General features: G+C 38.3%; 1 protein-coding gene across 1 annotated transcript in view; it reads right to left on the reverse strand.

Annotated features, from left to right (window-relative positions):
• tgfb3 (transforming growth factor, beta 3) overlaps window positions 1-17,830 on the reverse strand; it is a 61,111-nt gene that overhangs the window by 16,687 nt on the left and 26,594 nt on the right. The window contains exons 3-4 of the mRNA XM_079833469.1: window positions 1,778-1,907; window positions 115-222 (exon numbers count right to left, since the gene is read on the reverse strand). Coding sequence (XP_079689595.1) covers window positions 115-222; window positions 1,778-1,907 — 238 coding nt within the window. The remainder of the gene's footprint in view (window positions 1-114; window positions 223-1,777; window positions 1,908-17,830) is intronic.

Genomic DNA, 17,830 nt, shown 5'->3' on the forward strand with positions numbered 1-17,830 from the left:
CATGCCATGATGATGTGATGTGACAGTAAAGGGCAGATCAGCCTGTGCCCTCATGACTACATATATCATAAATACTGCACAGTTGAACAGCATTGGTTGGTGTTCTTCACTCACCTCTGAACTTGACCTCCAACACCTCGTTGATGTTCTCAACAATGTCTCCGTTGGGGCTGAAGGTGTGACACGGGCAGTGAACGCTGATCTCCAGGCCGAGGTTGGTCTCTGAGAACAATATACAGTTTCACCACAAGCGATCTGATTCCAGTGTTTATAGCCAATCACAGATACGAGACACTGACTGAATGATTTCAATGATTGACTATAAAAAAAACAACTGTTCAAGTCACAGTACAATGACCTCTGTGTTATGATTTTAAGAGAAATGCAAACGCATCTTTGGGCATCCATTTCCCAGTTATCGACAGTGATTCCCGCATAGATTGAATCCTTAGTGACTCTCGAAGCTTCTATTATTTAGTCCAATTAAAAAGAGTTTAAAATGATTCTTTCTTTTATATATGACAGTACAGTAGCAGATACAGTTGTTCTGTCGGTGTGTTTTGATGCTCAAGATTTATCTAATGGCACCATATGAAGCCATCAGAATCACCCAGATTTGTACATGCTCCGCAAATATTCTCACCAATTATATTTAAAGGATTAGTTCACTTTTAAATAAACTTTTGCTGATAATTAACTCACCCCCATGTCATCCAAGATGTCCATGTCTTTCTTTCTGCAGTCGAAAAGAAATTAAGGTTTTGGATGAAAACATTACTGGGTTTTCTCCATATAATGGACTTCAATGGGCCCCAAACGGTTCAAGGTTCAAATGACAGTTTCAGTGCAGCTTCAAAGGGCTTTAAACGACACCAGATGATGAATAAGGGTCTGATCTAGCCAAACCATCAGTTTCTGAGAGAAACCCAGCAGTATTTATGCTATTATTTTACCTCTTATCAGATGAACGTGATCATCTCTGAGCTCCGCCATAACTTCCGCTAAGTGAGGTCAAAATACGAGCGTGGTCATAGATATATTGATCGTAGATGCCTCATTCTACTAATCCGTGCAGGCGCTAATGAGGCATCTACGTATACATCTATGACCACGCTCGTATTTTGACCTCACTTAGCGGAAGTTATGGTGGAGCTCAGAGATGATCATGTTCGTCTGATAAGAGGTTAAATAATAGCATAAATACTGCTGGGTTTCTCTCAGAAACTGATGGTTTGGCTAGATCAGACCCTTATTCATCATCTGGTGTCGTTTAAAGTCCTTTGAAGCTGCACTGAAACTGTCATTTGGACCGTGAACCGTTTGGGGCCCATTGAAGTCCATTATATGGAGAAAAATCCTGGAATGTTTTCATTAAAAACCTTAATTTCTTTTCGGCTGCAGAAAGAAAGACATAAATTGAGTAAATTATCAGCAAAAGTTTATTTAAAAGTGAACTAATCCTTTAAGTCAAAGACATATTCTGCATTAAGCATTCATTTAATTCAAACATTAAGTTGACAATACAAAAAAAACTAATAATTGGTGATTCCATGAGAGCTGTAAATTCATACACACACTGGGAAACTACGGCATGCAGTGAAAAACACTGATTTGTTTATTATCTTCAACTCATTTAAATGGATAATTCCCCTGGGACATCATCAAACGCTCGTGCAGTGAATGTCATTAGTTGTTAGTTGTACTGGAGTCATACATTAGCTCATATGTTTGGCCTGTAATGTAATGGCGTCGTAAGCTTTGGTAGACGTTAGCTTACCTCTGTACATGAGCCATTCCCGTATGGTCTCAGTGACGTCGAAGGAAACCCACTCAGGCGTTCCTTTAGTCAGGACGTTCTTTCCGCCGATGTAGCGCTGCTTAGCGATGTGCTCGTCGGGACGAAGAATCTACCAACAGACAAACAATGAGCTTAGAGCTGACATTAATGTGCCATCAGCATCAATGTTAAAAATCTCCATGTTTCAAACAGGTTTCCTCAACGCTCAAACGAATAGTCCCGCCCCCAAATCCACACCTTTGGTCGACTCAGAAGTTGACATGTCATCTGACCTCGACAGACTGAACACAGGAAATAAACCAAGATTTACAGGTCAATGAAGGCGGAGCCTCAGAGCCACACCCAACTACTACATCATCACCATGGACCAATAAGAGGTGTTTACCAGCCGAAGGGAACTTTCCCATGACTTAAGAACATGTACCGGCCATTATTATCTTTTACCGGCAAAAACAAGCAGTAATGACATCAAAACTTTAGATACCAGTGAAAATTCTCAGCTAAAACTACTAGCCTAACTAATACAAATAAAATTTAAAAAAATAAAAAAAAAACATTCAGAAGTTATAAGCAAAAATAGCCTTTTTTCCGCATCTCTGGAACAGTAGGTGGCGCTGTGCCGAATCGCGGCATGTAGCCTCAGGTCATGCTTGTGATGATCTGTACCAAGTTTGATCCAAATACAATAAAGCGTTGCAGAGATACAGCCTTAGGTCTATTTTTGCAAGTGCTAAGTAAAATTAGTTTGCATGTTCTTCAAAAACACTTTGATGAATCGACTTGAATTCAATAACTTTTTGTTGGCATTGTCATCCCGTTTTTTGGCGGGAAAATTGGCACTACCGAAAATGGCGTCATAGGGTTCAATCGAATCGTCTTGAGTCACCGAATCAAAGGGGAAACAAATTCGCTTCTAGCCCTTATGGTTCAAACTTAAATGCAACTTTGGACAGTTGGTGGCGCTAGAGGAATTGAGTTAGAGACTCTGAAATTGGTGTAGTTAATGTTGGGCCAGTCCGCTATCAGTGTGCCAAATTTCATACCTAAACATCTTCAGTGCTCGGTCCCTAATAAACACTTCTGTTCAGGTTTTTCTGGTAGGTCATAAGTAAAAATGACACTGCATAGTCTTCACTGTATATATTAAACATCCTTATTCATTCTTATTAAAAATCCTTATTAAAAAGTTACAAAAGAAAATAAGCAGTGAGTCATTTTTTCTTTATCCTTTGTTGTTGATTAACATTAAAACCACAGACTGCAGCAGGAATATTAGGCTGCTGTCACTTTAAGAGCGAACAGACTGCAGCAGGAATATTAGGCTGCTGTCACTTTAAGAGCGAACAGACTGCAGCAGGAATATTAGGCTGCTGTCACTTTAAGAGCGAACAGACAGCAGGAGGAATATTAGGCTGCTGTCACTTTAAGAGTGAACACACCACAGCAGGAATATTAGGCTGCTGTCACTTTAAGAGCGAACACACCACAGCAGGAATATTAGGCTGCTGTCACTTTAAGAGTGAACACACCACAGCAGGAATATTAGGCTGCTGTCACTTTAAGAGTGAACACACCACAGCAGGAATATTAGGCTGCTGTCACTTTAAGAGTGAACACACCACAGCAGGAATATTAGGCTGCTGTCACTTTAAGAGCGAACAGACGGCAGCAGGAATATTAGGCTGCTGTCACTTTAAGAGTGAACACACCACAGCAGGAATATTAGGCTGCTGTCACTTAAAGAGCGAACAGACTGCAGCAGGAATATTAGGCTGCTGTCACTTTAAGAGCGAACAGACAGCAGCAGGAATATTAGGCTACTGTCACTTTAAGAGCGAACACACCACAGCAGGAATATTAGGCTACTGTCACTTTAAGAGCGAACAGACAGCAGCAGGAATATTAGGCTACTGTCACTTTAAGAGCGAACAGACGGCAGCAGGAATATTAGGCTGCTGTCACTTTAAGAGCGAACAGACGGCAGCAGGAATATTAGGCTACTGTCACTTTAAGAGCGAACACACCACCGCAGGAATATTAGGCTGCTGTCACTTTAAGAGCGAACACACCACCGCAGGAATATTAGGCTGCTGTCACTTTAAGAGCGAACAGACGGCAGCAGGAATATTAGGCTACTGTCACTTTAAGAGCGAACACACCACAGCAGGAATATTAGGCTACTGTCACTTTAAGAGCGAACACACCACAGCAGGAATATTAGGCTGCTGTCACTTTAAGAGCGAACACACCACAGCAGGAATATTAGGCTACTGTCACTTTAAGAGCGAACAGACGGCAGCAGGAATATTAGGCTGCTGTCACTTTAAGAGTGAATGCGCGGATCTAATACACTGATCCTGATACACATGCGTTTACTTTCTCAACTGGTTATGTTCACGTAAGGCAACTGTGAACTAGTCTGCTCAGTAAGTGCAAGACAATGTGAAAGAGAGCTCAGTTTAGGATGCTCGCGCTGTCAGAGACGTGGCTTTCCAAAACTTTCCAAAAAACTTTCAGAAAACATTTAACCCGTATGCGAGTAATGGAATGAGCTCCCTTTCTCGTCTTCTTGCGCTTGAATATTTAAATTGCCAAGGCTTAAACTATAGTGGCGATGAAGCGCCGGGCCGTCAACTCTCCCAAACGTTTGATCGCGTTCATTGTTAGAAATCACACAACTGGCGATTGACACGTTTCATACACTCGCCAACATTTTTACTCGCATTTGGTGCTTGACGAGTGTTAATTTTAGTCCCTGGCTGTTTCAAACTCCCAAAACGAACTCTAAACAAAAATTGACTTATGCTGCGTTCACACCAAGCGCGAATAGAGCGTCAGGAGCATATAGCATGTAGATATACATAATAAAGGCTAGATGTCTTACGGCGGAGTCTCTAACTGGCGGCCATCTTGTCTCAGGCCAGCTTTCTGGCGGCTCCTGATGTAAGGCGAGTGATCTGAACACAAATACTCTTATCTCACTGAAATCTGGACGGATTTACAAATAGTTTGGCTTCTTACAAACGTTATTAACGTGGCATAACATAATTATGGATGCTTGAACAAATTATGAATAATTATTCATAAGTGTGCAGTGTCTGAACTACATCTCTGATGTTTATAACAAACCAGTTTGAAAATCGGTAGAAAATTGAGCAAGTTATGGTTATTTAAAAAGTGCAAGCACCATTAAAACACAATGTTAGGAGTGAGCGAGCTGACTGTGACAAGATGGCCGCCAGGTGCGGACGTCGACCTCCATTGGCCAGCAGCGCGGACGAGACATCTAGCCTTTATTATGGATATCTATGGTCAGGAGTGAGTGATTTCAATGTTAAAGGAATAGTTCACCTAAAAATGAAAATTCTGTCTTAATTTACTCACCCGAATGTTGTTCCAAACCTGTATAAGCAGAGAGAGCAACCATTGACTACCATAGTATTTTTTCCCCCTACTATGGTAGTCAATGGTTGCTCTATCTGCTTACAAACATTCTTCTAAATACCATCTTTTGTGTTCAGCAGAACAAAGAAACTCATACAGGTTAATTTGTATTTGAACACACTGCTATTTTGCAAGTTTCTCCCACTTAGAAATCATGGAGGGGTCTGAAGTTGTCATCGTAGTTGCATGTCCACTGTGAGAGACATAATCTAAAAAAAAATCCAGAAATCACAATGTATGATTTTTTTTAACGATTTATTTGTATTTGAACACCTGAGAAAATCAATGTTAATATTTTGTACAGTAGCCTTTGTTTGCAATTACAGAGGTCAAACGTTTCCTGTAGTTTTTCACCAAGCTGCTTGGCAATTTCCCCGTAGCCCTCTCCAGCCTTGTGGAGGTGTACAATTGTGTCTCTAGTGTCTTTGGACAGCTCTTTGGTCTTGGCCATGTTAGTAGTTGGATTCTTACTGATTGTATGGGGTGGACAGGTGTCTTTATGCAGCTAACGACCTCAAACAGGTGCATCTAATTTAGGATAATAAATGGAGTGGAGGTGGACATTTTAAAGGCAGACTAACAGGTCTCTGAGGGTCAGAATTCTAGCTGATAGACAGATGTTCAAATACTTATTTGCAGCTGTATCATACAAATAAATAGTTAAAAAATCATACATTGTGATTGCTGGATTTTTTTTTTTTAGATTATGTCTCTCACAGTGGACATGCACCTACGATGACAATTTCAACCCCTCCATGATTTCTAAGTGGGAGAACTTGCAAAATAGCAGTGTGTTCAAATACTTATTTTCCTCACTGTATTTGTCCTGGAGCGCCTTAAACGCGCGTCTATTTCGCTTCAAATGCTCGATTTATACACGCGTCGGATTCAAAATGTTCAAGCGTCCAACTAGACGCGAATTTTCCGCTCTATTCGCGTTCGTGTGAACGCAGCATTAGGCCTGATTTTGTTCGAAATGACGTCACACCAGTTCGTTCTTCGATTTTGCATGAAGTATATAAGGGCCTGAGGGGCCATTCACACAGAATGAGTGTTTCTGCGGTTAAAAACAGTGGAACAAAAGAAGAAAACAAACCCAGATCTAGAACTTCTTATAGCTTGAGCGCCACGTGTTTAGACCATGTGCAAAACGCCCCTTAAGAGTCACACTGTGCTACTCTTCAGTGAACATTAAACTGAGATATGAGAAAACTTCTTAACATGGAAAATAATGACAGAGAACACACACTCTCTCCTGCACACGCACAGACATACAGCGATGAATCCAGACAACAGAGCTGCCCGAGGCTCTCTCTCTCACTCATGGAAAAACTGACTGCCTGACAGCCCATAATACTGTATGAAGAGGCTGATGCTCCAGCTATGATTGACAGGCACATTTAAATACAGGTGAGCCTTCTAATCCAGGAACTGAAGCATTTCCATGAAGTTTCCATGATTTAACCAAAGCTTGCTTCTGTTGTCATGAGGCTGAAATGGGCTTCCATACACAAACAACTTTTCAAAATTGAATTAATTCTATTTATTGCACAGCTCTCAGAAATGCTTGATTCTGATTGGTCCGTCATGACACTCTGATGGCGGTTATTCCCTGATAATGATGTAATGTCACATTGTGTCTTATTATTCTAATTGGTTTACTTGTTTAAATAAAAAAATTACAAATTTATACATTTAAATTAAGAATTTCACATAAAAAACTATGAATACAGTACAAAAAGAATTGGCCCTGTAAATCTTTTTAAGGGGGAAGTGTCACCCCGTAATGGGAAAGGGTCTCATTCACTAATAATTCTGTGGATTATTCATATTTATACACACAGGAGATCTTCTCATGAAACTTAATTCTCAACAATTTTGAGTATTCTGAACGCAAGTGGGCGTGGCCTGTGGAACCAGGGGGCGGAGCCTATGATGCACCGTGCATTCGGGAAGTATTCACAGCTCTTCACTTTTTCCACATTTTGTTATGTTACAGCCTAATACCAAAATGGATTAAATTCATTGTTTTCCTCAACATTCTACAAACAATACCCCATAATGACAACGTGAAAGAAGTTTGTTTGAAATCTTTGCAAATGTATTTAAAATAAAAAACGAAAAGAAAATCACATGTACGCAAAGCCTTTGCCATGACACTGAAAATTGAGCTCAGGTGCTCCTGTTTCCACTGATCATCCTTGAGATGTTTCTACAGCTCGACTGGAGTCCACCTGTGGTCAGTTCAGTGGTGATTTGGAAAGGCACACACCTGTCTATATAAGGTCCCACAGTTACCAGTGCATGTCAGACCACAAACCAAGCCATGAAGGAATCGTCTGTAGACCTCGGAGACAGGATTGTATGGAGGCACAGATCTGGGGAAGGGTACTGAAACATTTCTGCAGCATTGAAGCCTCCATCATCAATAAATGGAAGAAGTTTGGAGCCACTAGGATTCTTCCTAGAGCTGCCGTCCGACCAAACTGAGCGATCGGGGAGAAGGGCCTTAGTCAGGGAGGTCAAGAACCTGATGGTCACTCTGACAGAGCTCCAGCCTTTCTCTGTGGAGACAGGAGAACCTTCCAGAAGAACAACCATCTCTGCAGCTCTCCACCAATCAGGCCTGTGTGGGGGCGTGGCCAGACGGCACATGACAGCCCATCTGGAGTTTGCCATAAGGCACCTGAGGGACTCTCAGATCATGAGAAACACAATTCTCTGGTCTGATGAAACAAAGATTGAACTCTTTGGCCTGAATGGCAAGCGTCATGTCTGGAGGAAACCAGGCACCGCTCATTACCTGGCCAATCCCATCCCTACAGTGAAGCGTGGTGGTGGCAGCATCATGATGTGGGGGTGTTTTTCAGCAGCAGGAACTGGGAGACTAGTCAGGATCGAGGGAAAGATGAATGCAGCAATGTACAGAGACATCCTTGATGAAGACCTGCTCCAGAGCGCTCTGGACCACAGACTGGGGCGCAGGTTTATCATCCAACAGGACAAAGACCTTGAGCACACAGCCAAGATAACAAAGGCTACGGGACAACTCTGTGAATGTCCTTGAGTGGCCCAGCCAGAGCCCAGACCTGAACCCGATCTCTGTGCACCGACGCTCCCCATCCAACCTGATGGAGAGATCCTGCAAGGAAGAATGGGAGAAACTGCCTAAAAATAGGTGTGCCAAGCTTTAGCATCAAACTCAAAAAGACTTTACATAAAAGAGCATCTATCCATCATAAAAGAGAATCTATCCATCATAAAAGAGCATCTATCCATCATAAAAGAGCATCTGTCCATCATAAAAGTGCATCTATCCATCATAAAAGTGTATCTATCCATCATAAAAGAGAATCTATCCATCATAAAAGAGCATCTATCCATCATAAAAGAGCATCTGTCCATCATAAAAGTGCATCTATCCATCATAAAAGTGCATCTGTCCATCATAAAAGAGAATCTATCCATCATAAAAGAGCATCTATCCATCATAAAAGTGCATCTATCCATCATAAAAGTGCATCTATCCATCATAAAAGTGTATCTATCCATCATAAAAGAGAATCTATCCATCATAAAAGTGCATCTATCCATCATAAAAGTGTATCTATCCATCATAAAAGAGAATCTATCCATCATAAAAGAGCATCTGTCCATCATAAAAGAGCATCTATCCATCATAAAAGTGCATCTATCCATCATAAAAGTGTATCTATCCATCATAAAAGAGAATCTATCCATCATAAAAGTGCATCTATCCATCATAAAAGAGCATCTGTCCATCATAAAAGTGCATCTATCCATCATAAAAGTGTATCTATCCATCATAAAAGAGAATCTATCCATCATAAAAGTGCATCTATCCATCATAAAAGAGCATCTGTCCATCATAAAAGTGCATCTATCCATCATAAAAGTGTATCTATCCATCATAAAAGAGAATCTATCCATCATAAAAGTGCACCTATCCATCATAAAAGAGCATCTATCCATCATAAAAGAGCATCTATCCATCATAAAAGTGCATCTATCCATCATAAAAGTGAATCTATCCATCATAAAAGAGCATCTATCCATCATAAAAGTGCATCTATCCATCATAAAAGTGAATCTATCCATCATAAAAGAGCATCTATCCATCATAAAAGAGCATCTGTCCATCATAAAAGAGCATCTGTCCATCATAAAAGTGCATCTATCCATCATAAAAGTGCATCTATCCATCATAAAAGAGCATCTATCCATCATAAAAGTGTATAGATCCATCATAAAAGAGAATCTATCCATCATAAAAGTGCATCTATCCATCATAAAAGTGCATCTATCCATCATAAAAGAGAATCTATCCATCATAAAAGAGCATCTATCCATCATAAAAGTGCATCTATCCATCATAAAAGAGCATCTATCCATCATAAAAGAGCATCTATCCATCATAAAAGTGCATCTGTCCATCATAAAAGAGCATCTATCCATCATAAAAGTGTATCTATCCATCATAAAAGAGAATATATCCATCATAAAAGAGCATCTATCTATTATAAAAGTGCATCTATCCATCATAAAAGTGTATCTATCCATCATAAAAGAGCATCTATCTATTATAAAAGTGTATCTATCCATCATAAAAGTGCATCTATCATCATAAAAGAGAATCTATCCATCATAAAAGTGTATCTATCCATCATAAAAGTGCATCTATCCATTATAAAAGTGCATCTGTCCATCATAAAAGAGCATCTATCCATCATAAAAGTGTATCTATCCATCATAAAAGAGAATATATCCATCATAAAAGAGCATCTATCTATTATAAAAGTGTATCTATCCATCATAAAAGTGTATCTATCCATCATAAAAGAGCATCTATCTATTATAAAAGTGTATCTATCCATCATAAAAGTGCATCTATCATCATAAAAGAGAATCTATCCATCATAAAAGTGTATCTATCCATCATAAAAGTGCATCTATCCATTATAAAAGTGCATCTGTCCATCATAAAAGAGCATCTATCCATCATAAAAGTGTATCTATCCATCATAAAAGAGAATATATCCATCATAAAAGAGCATCTATCTATTATAAAAGTGTATCTATCCATCATAAAAGTGTATCTATCCATCATAAAAGAGCATCTATCCATCATAAAAGTGTATCTATCCATCATAAAAGAGCATCTATCTATTATAAAAGTGTATCTATCCATCATAAAAGTGTATCTATCCATCATAAAAGAGCATCTATCTATTATAAAAGTGTATCTATCCATCATAAAAGTGCATCTATCATCATAAAAGAGAATCTATCCATCATAAAAGTGTATCTATCCATCATAAAAGTGCATCTATCCATTATAAAAGTGCATCAATCATCATAAAAGAGAATCTATCCATCATAAAAGTGCATCTGTCCATTATAAAAGTGCATCTGTCCATTATAAAAGTGTATCTATCCATCATAAAAGAGCATCTATCTATTATAAAAGTGTATCTATCCATCATAAAAGTGCATCAATCATCATAAAAGAGAATCTATCCATCATAAAAGTGCATCTGTCCATTATAAAAGTGTATCTATCCATCATAAAAGTGTATCTATCCATCATAAAAGTGCATCTATCCATCATAAAAGTGCATCTATCCATCATAAAAGAGAATATATCCATCATAAAAGTGTATCTATCCATCATAAAAGAGCATCTATCTATTATAAAAGTGCATCTGTCCATTATAAAAGTGCATCTGTCCATCATAAAAGTGCATCTATCCATCATAAAAGTGCATCTATCCATCATAAAAGTGCATCTATCCATCATAAAAGAGAATATATCCATCATAAAAGAGCATCTATCCATCATAAAAGAGCATCTATCTATTATAAAAGTGCATCTGTCCATTATAAAAGTGCATCTATCCATCATAAAAGTGCATCTATCCATCATAAAAGAGAATATATCCATCATAAAAGTGCATCTGTCCATCATAAAAGTGCATCTATCCATCATAAAAGTGCATCTATCCATCATAAAAGAGAATATATCCATCATAAAAGTGCATCTGTCCATCATAAAAGTGCATCTATCCATCATAAAAGTGCATCTATCCATCATAATAGTGCATCTATCCATCATAAAAGTGCATCTGTCCATCATAAAAGTGCATCTATCCATCATAATAGTGCATCTATCCATCATAAAAGTGCATCTGTCCATCATAAAAGTGCATCTATCCATTATAAAAGTGCATCTATCCATCATAAAAGTGCATCTATCCATCATAAAAGAGAATATATCCATCATAAAAGTGCATCTGTCCATCATAAAAGTGCATCTATCCATCATAAAAGTGCATCTGTCCATCATAAAAGTGCATCTATCCATCATAAAAGTGCATCTATTCATCATAAAAGAGCATCTGTCCATCATAAAAGAGCATCTATCCATCATAAAAGAGCATCTATCCATCATAAAAGTGCATCTATTCATCATAAAAGAGCATCTGTCCATCATAAAAGAGAATCTATCCATCATAAAAGTGTATCTATCCATCATAAAAGAGCATCTATCCATCATAAAAGTGCATCTATTCATCATAAAAGAGAATATATCCATCATAAAAGTGTATCTATCCATCATAAAAGAGCATCTATCTATTATAAAAGTGTATCTATCCATCATAAAAGAGCATCTATCCATCATAAAAGTGTATCTATCCATCATAAAAGAGCATCTATCCATCATAAAAGTGTATCTATCCATCATAAAAGAGCATCTATCTATTATAAAAGTGCATCTGTCCATTATAAAAGTGCATCTGTCCACCATAAAAGTGCATCTATTCATCATAAAAGAGAATATATCCATCATAAAAGTGTATCTATCCATCATAAAAGAGCATCTATCTATTATAAAAGTGCATCTGTCCATTATAAAAGTGCATCTGTCCATCATAAAAGTGTATCTATCCATCATAAAAGTGCATCTATCCATCATAAAAGTGCATCTATTCATCATAAAAGTGCATCTATCCATCATAAAAGTGTATCTATCCATCATAAAAGTGCATCTATCCATCATAAAAGTGCATCTATCCATCATAAAAGTGTATCTATCCATCATAAAAGAGCATCTATCTATTATAAAAGTGCATCTGTCCATTATAAAAGTGCATCTGTCCATCATAAAAGTGCATCTATCCATCATAAAAGTGCATCTATCCATCATAAAAGAGAATAAATCCATCATAAAAGAGCATCTATCCATCATAAAAGAGCATCTATCTATTATAAAAGTGCATCTGTCCATTATAAAAGTGCATCTATCCATCATAAAAGTGCATCTATCCATCATAAAAGTGCATCTGTCCATCATAAAAGTGCATCTATCCATCATAAAAGTGCATCTGTCCATCATAAAAGTGCATCTATCCATCATAAAAGTGCATCTATCCATCATAAAAGAGCATCTGTCCATCATAAAAGAGAATCTATCCATCATAAAAGTGCATCTGTCCATCATAAAAGTGCATCTGTCCATCATAAAAGTGCATCTGTCCATCATAAAAGTGCATCTGTCCATCATAAAAGTGCATCTATCTCTCATAAAAGAGCATCTATCCATCATAAAAGTGCATCTGTCCATCATAAAAGTGCATCTGTCCATCATAAAAGTGCATCTGTCCATCATAAAAGTGCATCTGTCCATCATAAAAGTGCATCTGTCCATCATAAAAGTGCATCTGTCCATCATAAAAGAGCATCTATCCATCATAAAAGTGCATCTGTCCATCATAAAAGTGCATCTGTCCATCATAAAAGTGCATCTATCCATCATAAAAGAGCATCTATCCATCATAAAAGTGCATCTGTCCATCATAAAAGTGCATCTGTCCATCATAAAAGTGCATCTGTCCATCATAAAAGTGCATCTGTCCATCATAAAAGTGCATCTATCCATCATAAAAGTGCATCTATCCATCATAAAAGAGCATCTATTCATCATAAAAGAGCATCTATCCATCATAAAAGAGCATCTGTCCATCATAAAAGTGCATCTGTCCATCATAAAAGTGCATCTATCATCATAAAAGAGAATCTATCCATCATAAAAGAGAATCTATCCATCATAAAAGTGCATCTATCCATCATAAAAGTGCATCTATTCATCATAAAAGTGCATCTATCCATCATTTAAGTGCATCTATCATCATAAAAGTGCATCTGTCCATTTTAAAATTGCATCTATCCATCATAAAAGTGCATCTGTCCATTTTAAAAGTGCATCTATCCATCATAAAAGTGCATCTATCCATCATAAAAGAGAATCTATCCATCATAAAAGAGAATCTATCCATCATAAAAGTGCATCTATCCATCATAAAAGAGAATCTATCCATCATAAAAGAGAATCTATCCATCATAAAAGAGAATCTATCCATCATAAAAGTGCATCTATCATCATAAAAGAGAATCTATCCATCATAAAAGAGAATCTATCCATCATAAAAGTGCATCTATCATCATAAAAGAGCATCTATCCATCATAAAAGTGCATCTGTCCATCATAAAAGAGAATCTATCCATCATAAAAGTGCATCTGTCCATCATAAAAGTGCATCTATCCATCATAAAAGAGAATCTATCCATCATAAAAGTGCATCTGTCCATCATAAAAGAGAATCTATCCATCATAAAAGTGCATCTGTCCATCATAAAAGAGAATCTATCCATCATAAAAGTGCATCTATCATCATAAAAGAGAATCTATCCATTATAAAAGAGCATCTATCCATCATAAAAGAGAATCTATCCATCATAAAAGTGCATCTATCCATCATAAAAGAGAATCTATCCATCATAAAAGAGAATCTATCCATCATAAAAGAGAATCTATCCATCATAAAAGTGCATCTGTCCATCATAAAAGAGAATCTATCCATCATAAAAGTGCATCTATCATCATAAAAGAGAATCTATCCATCATAAAAGTGCATCTATCCATCATAAAAGAGAATCTATCCATCATAAAAGAGAATCTATCCATCATAAAAGAGAATCTATCCATCATAAAAGTGCATCTGTCCATCATAAAAGTGCATCTGTCCATCATAAAAGTGCATCTATCATCATAAAAGAGAATCTATCCATTATAAAAGTGCATCTATCCATCATAAAAGTGCATCTGTCCATTATAAAAGTGCATCTATCCATCATAAAAGAGAATATATCCATCATAAAAGAGAATCTATCCATCATAAAAGTGCATCTGTCCATCATAAAAGGGCATCTATCCATCATAAAAGTGCATCTATCCATCATAAAAGAGAATCTATCCATCATAAAAGTGCATCTGTCCATCATAAAAGTGCATCTGTCCATCATAAAAGAGAATCTATCCATCATAAAAGTGCATCTATCCATCATAAAAGTGCATCTGTCCATCATAAAAGAGAATCTATCCATCATAAAAGTGCATCTGTCCATCATAAAAGTGCATCTATCCATCATAAAAGAGAATTTATCCATCATAAAAGTGCATCTGTCCATCATAAAAGAGAATCTATCCATCATAAAAGTGCATCTGTCCATCATAAAAGTGCATCTATTCATCATAAAAGAGCATCTGTCCATCATAAAAGGATTGATGGATTGATGCACTTTTATAGACTTCATAAATGAACAAATCAAGTCACTGCTATTATAAAGCTTGGATTAGTCAGGACATTTTTAATGTAACTCAGATTATATTCGTCTGAAAGAAGAATGTCACACACACCTCGGATGACTTGAGGGAGAGTAAATCATGGGCTAATTTTCATTTGTGGGTGAACTATCCCTTTAACACTTTAGTTTAGTGTCTAATTCTCACTAATAACTAGTTGCTCATTATCATGCATATCACTATTATATTGGCTGTTTATCCGCACTTATTCCGCATCTACCATAACTACCTTAAGAACTATTAATAAGCAGTAATTAGGAGTTTAATGAGGCAAAAGTCATAGTTAATAGTGAGAATTGGACCCTAAATAAACATTTGAGCAAGTGTTTTTTTTTTATAATGAGGAGGATGTATTTAGACATGAAACTTGCAAGATGTTTTAAAGTGACAAAAAACCGAATGTAAAAGGTTCAGTGTGGTTCTACTGAGCTCGCTGAAGGAATGTGTCCGCTCACAGTTCAAATCAGCAAACGCGAGGAGGACCCGCAGCGGCCGGCACATAAAACGCCGGCTGGGATAAAGTGGGATGAGGAGCTAATCCAGCATCCTGTGAGACTGGGGGTGGATGTCCTGGGAGAGCCATGAGCGGCCCACGACCTCTGACCCCGCTCTCCTGTGGGCTAAAGCGGCTCCTTTACAGGAAGTGCTGGAACCCGATCAGCGCTCGCAACACCTATAGAATATATACTCGGCGGTGGAGCTGGGAATGAAGCGGTTATATAACAGCTCTCAGGCTTTTATATTGCGGTCAGAAGCATCGGCATGTGAAAGTAAAGCTCAGAGTTTCTCAGAATGCTTCTTTTGTTCGGTTGCGATTGTGCAAATGTTCTTCTGTATAATCCATCAGCACCTGGAAAACACATCAGGCCCGTAAAGCCGAGTTCAGTGCCATCATCTCTCTCTCCCCGTCTGTGTTTGTTCGACAGGAAAAGACAAAAGCTACAAGACTGTGTGTGTGTATGAGGTAATGGTACGATATAAAACCACTCATGTCTCATTGATATTAAGATTTGGTTGGAAAATTCATGCAAAAATATTCAGATGCCGCATTTATTCGATCAGAAATCCAGTGTAGATCAGCTGTTCTCTATAGTAAAGTGTCATTTATTCATCATTTCTCCAGTCTTCAGTGTCACATGACCCTTCACTAATCATTCTCATATGAGGATCTGATGCTCAACAAACATTAGGAGTGTCTGGAGACTGATTATGTCATTTGCAGTGCATTGTGGGAGTCAAGGCCAGGTCATTGAAACAAAACAAATGCGTACAGAAGCATATATTAAGCCTGAATAACCTCATGATCAGTCAGTCTTGAAAGGTTTGTATTGGAAATCTGGTAATGCTTTAGTTTAGGGTCCAATTCTCACTAACTACACTGATCTGGCATAACATTATGACCTAATATTGTGTTGGTCCCCCGTAGAGTTATACGAGTTATACGAGTGGATGACAAGTTGCGCGTGAACTACATTGAGCCTTGTTGAGAATAACCCTTCTCCTGAAATAAGAGAATCTCTCAAAGAGCAGTTCATCAAAACATCTGAGCAGTCAAATACTGTTTTTTCCGAAAGTGACAGAAACCGAGAGGATCCTACGGTGGCCCAGTAGTGCACAACACAACGCAATATAAGAAGTAAACATAAGTTCACAACACAACAAAAAAGCCACAACACGACGGAAATGCTCCCAAACACTCGGGGGCTCTCAGAGCGCGGTAAAGTTGTCACTGTTCTATAATTAATAATTCATTTGTTACATTTATATAGCGCTTTATATAGAAGGGGGGAATCTCCTCATCCTCCACCGATGTGCAGCTCCACCTGGATGATGCGACGGCAGCCATTTTGTGCCAGAACGCCCACCACACACACACCAGCTGATTGGTGGAGAGGAGACCGAGTGATGAAGCCAATCGTATATATGGGGATGATTAGGAGGCCATGATGGACAGGGGCCAATGGGCAAATGTGTCCAGGATGCCGGGCAGTGGCGGTTCTAGACCACGGTAACTATGGGGGCCAGGCAGGGGCCACTTGTGCTTTTAGGGGGCACACGTTAACATTTATCTTAACCAGTAGATAATTAGGTAGTTCACCTGAAAATTCTATCACCATTTACTCACCCCCATGTCGTTCCAAATAGGACTTTCTTATGTTGAACACAATATTAACTTATTTATTTTATTAAACTGTTGTATAAGATCAGTAGGCCTATCGCATTTGCACTCATGCTATTCTGGGTAGAAAAACAGAACTTGTGTGATATTGCACTCGTTACTCATGTTAATGCTTAGTCTATATCATGATGTAAATGTGAGGGCGTTTTCACACTGGCAGTTTAGTTTGAATAATTGGTAATGTGAAAGTTGTCATGCGGACCCGGGTGAGCTGAGCTCAGGGGAACTGAATTCGAGACTGCCTGAAGGATGTAGTCTGAGCTCGGTTGCGCAAATTGCGCTCGAGCTGTGCTGCGATTCATGGGAATTTGAAAGCAACAAGCTAATACGACTAGCGGGCCTGTGGCGGACCACTGGAGGCAAAGTTGGCGGCCCACCGGCGGCCCGCTGGCATTTTGCTCATCGTTTTCCTAGCGGACCACCGGCGGCAGCCACCACTTTTCCGACAGTGGTCCGCTACCGAGCCGCTGGTTTATAATAAATGTTTTCTGGCCACCCACGGACGATCCACTGGTCATATGATTCACAACTGGGTAATTATAGTTAGATCCAATATAATAATATTTAATGCAATAATGAATCAAAAACAAAGTACACAACTGCTAATAACCATTGTATATGTATTTTTTTGGATAGAGGCAACACAAATGCGTAGCTAAACAAATGGAAATAAACATAAAATAACTAT

The sequence above is a fragment of the Gobio gobio genome (assembly GCF_949357685.1).
Source record: "Gobio gobio genome assembly, chromosome: 13".
In the NCBI taxonomy this organism is placed as follows: domain Eukaryota; kingdom Metazoa; phylum Chordata; class Actinopteri; order Cypriniformes; family Gobionidae; genus Gobio; species Gobio gobio.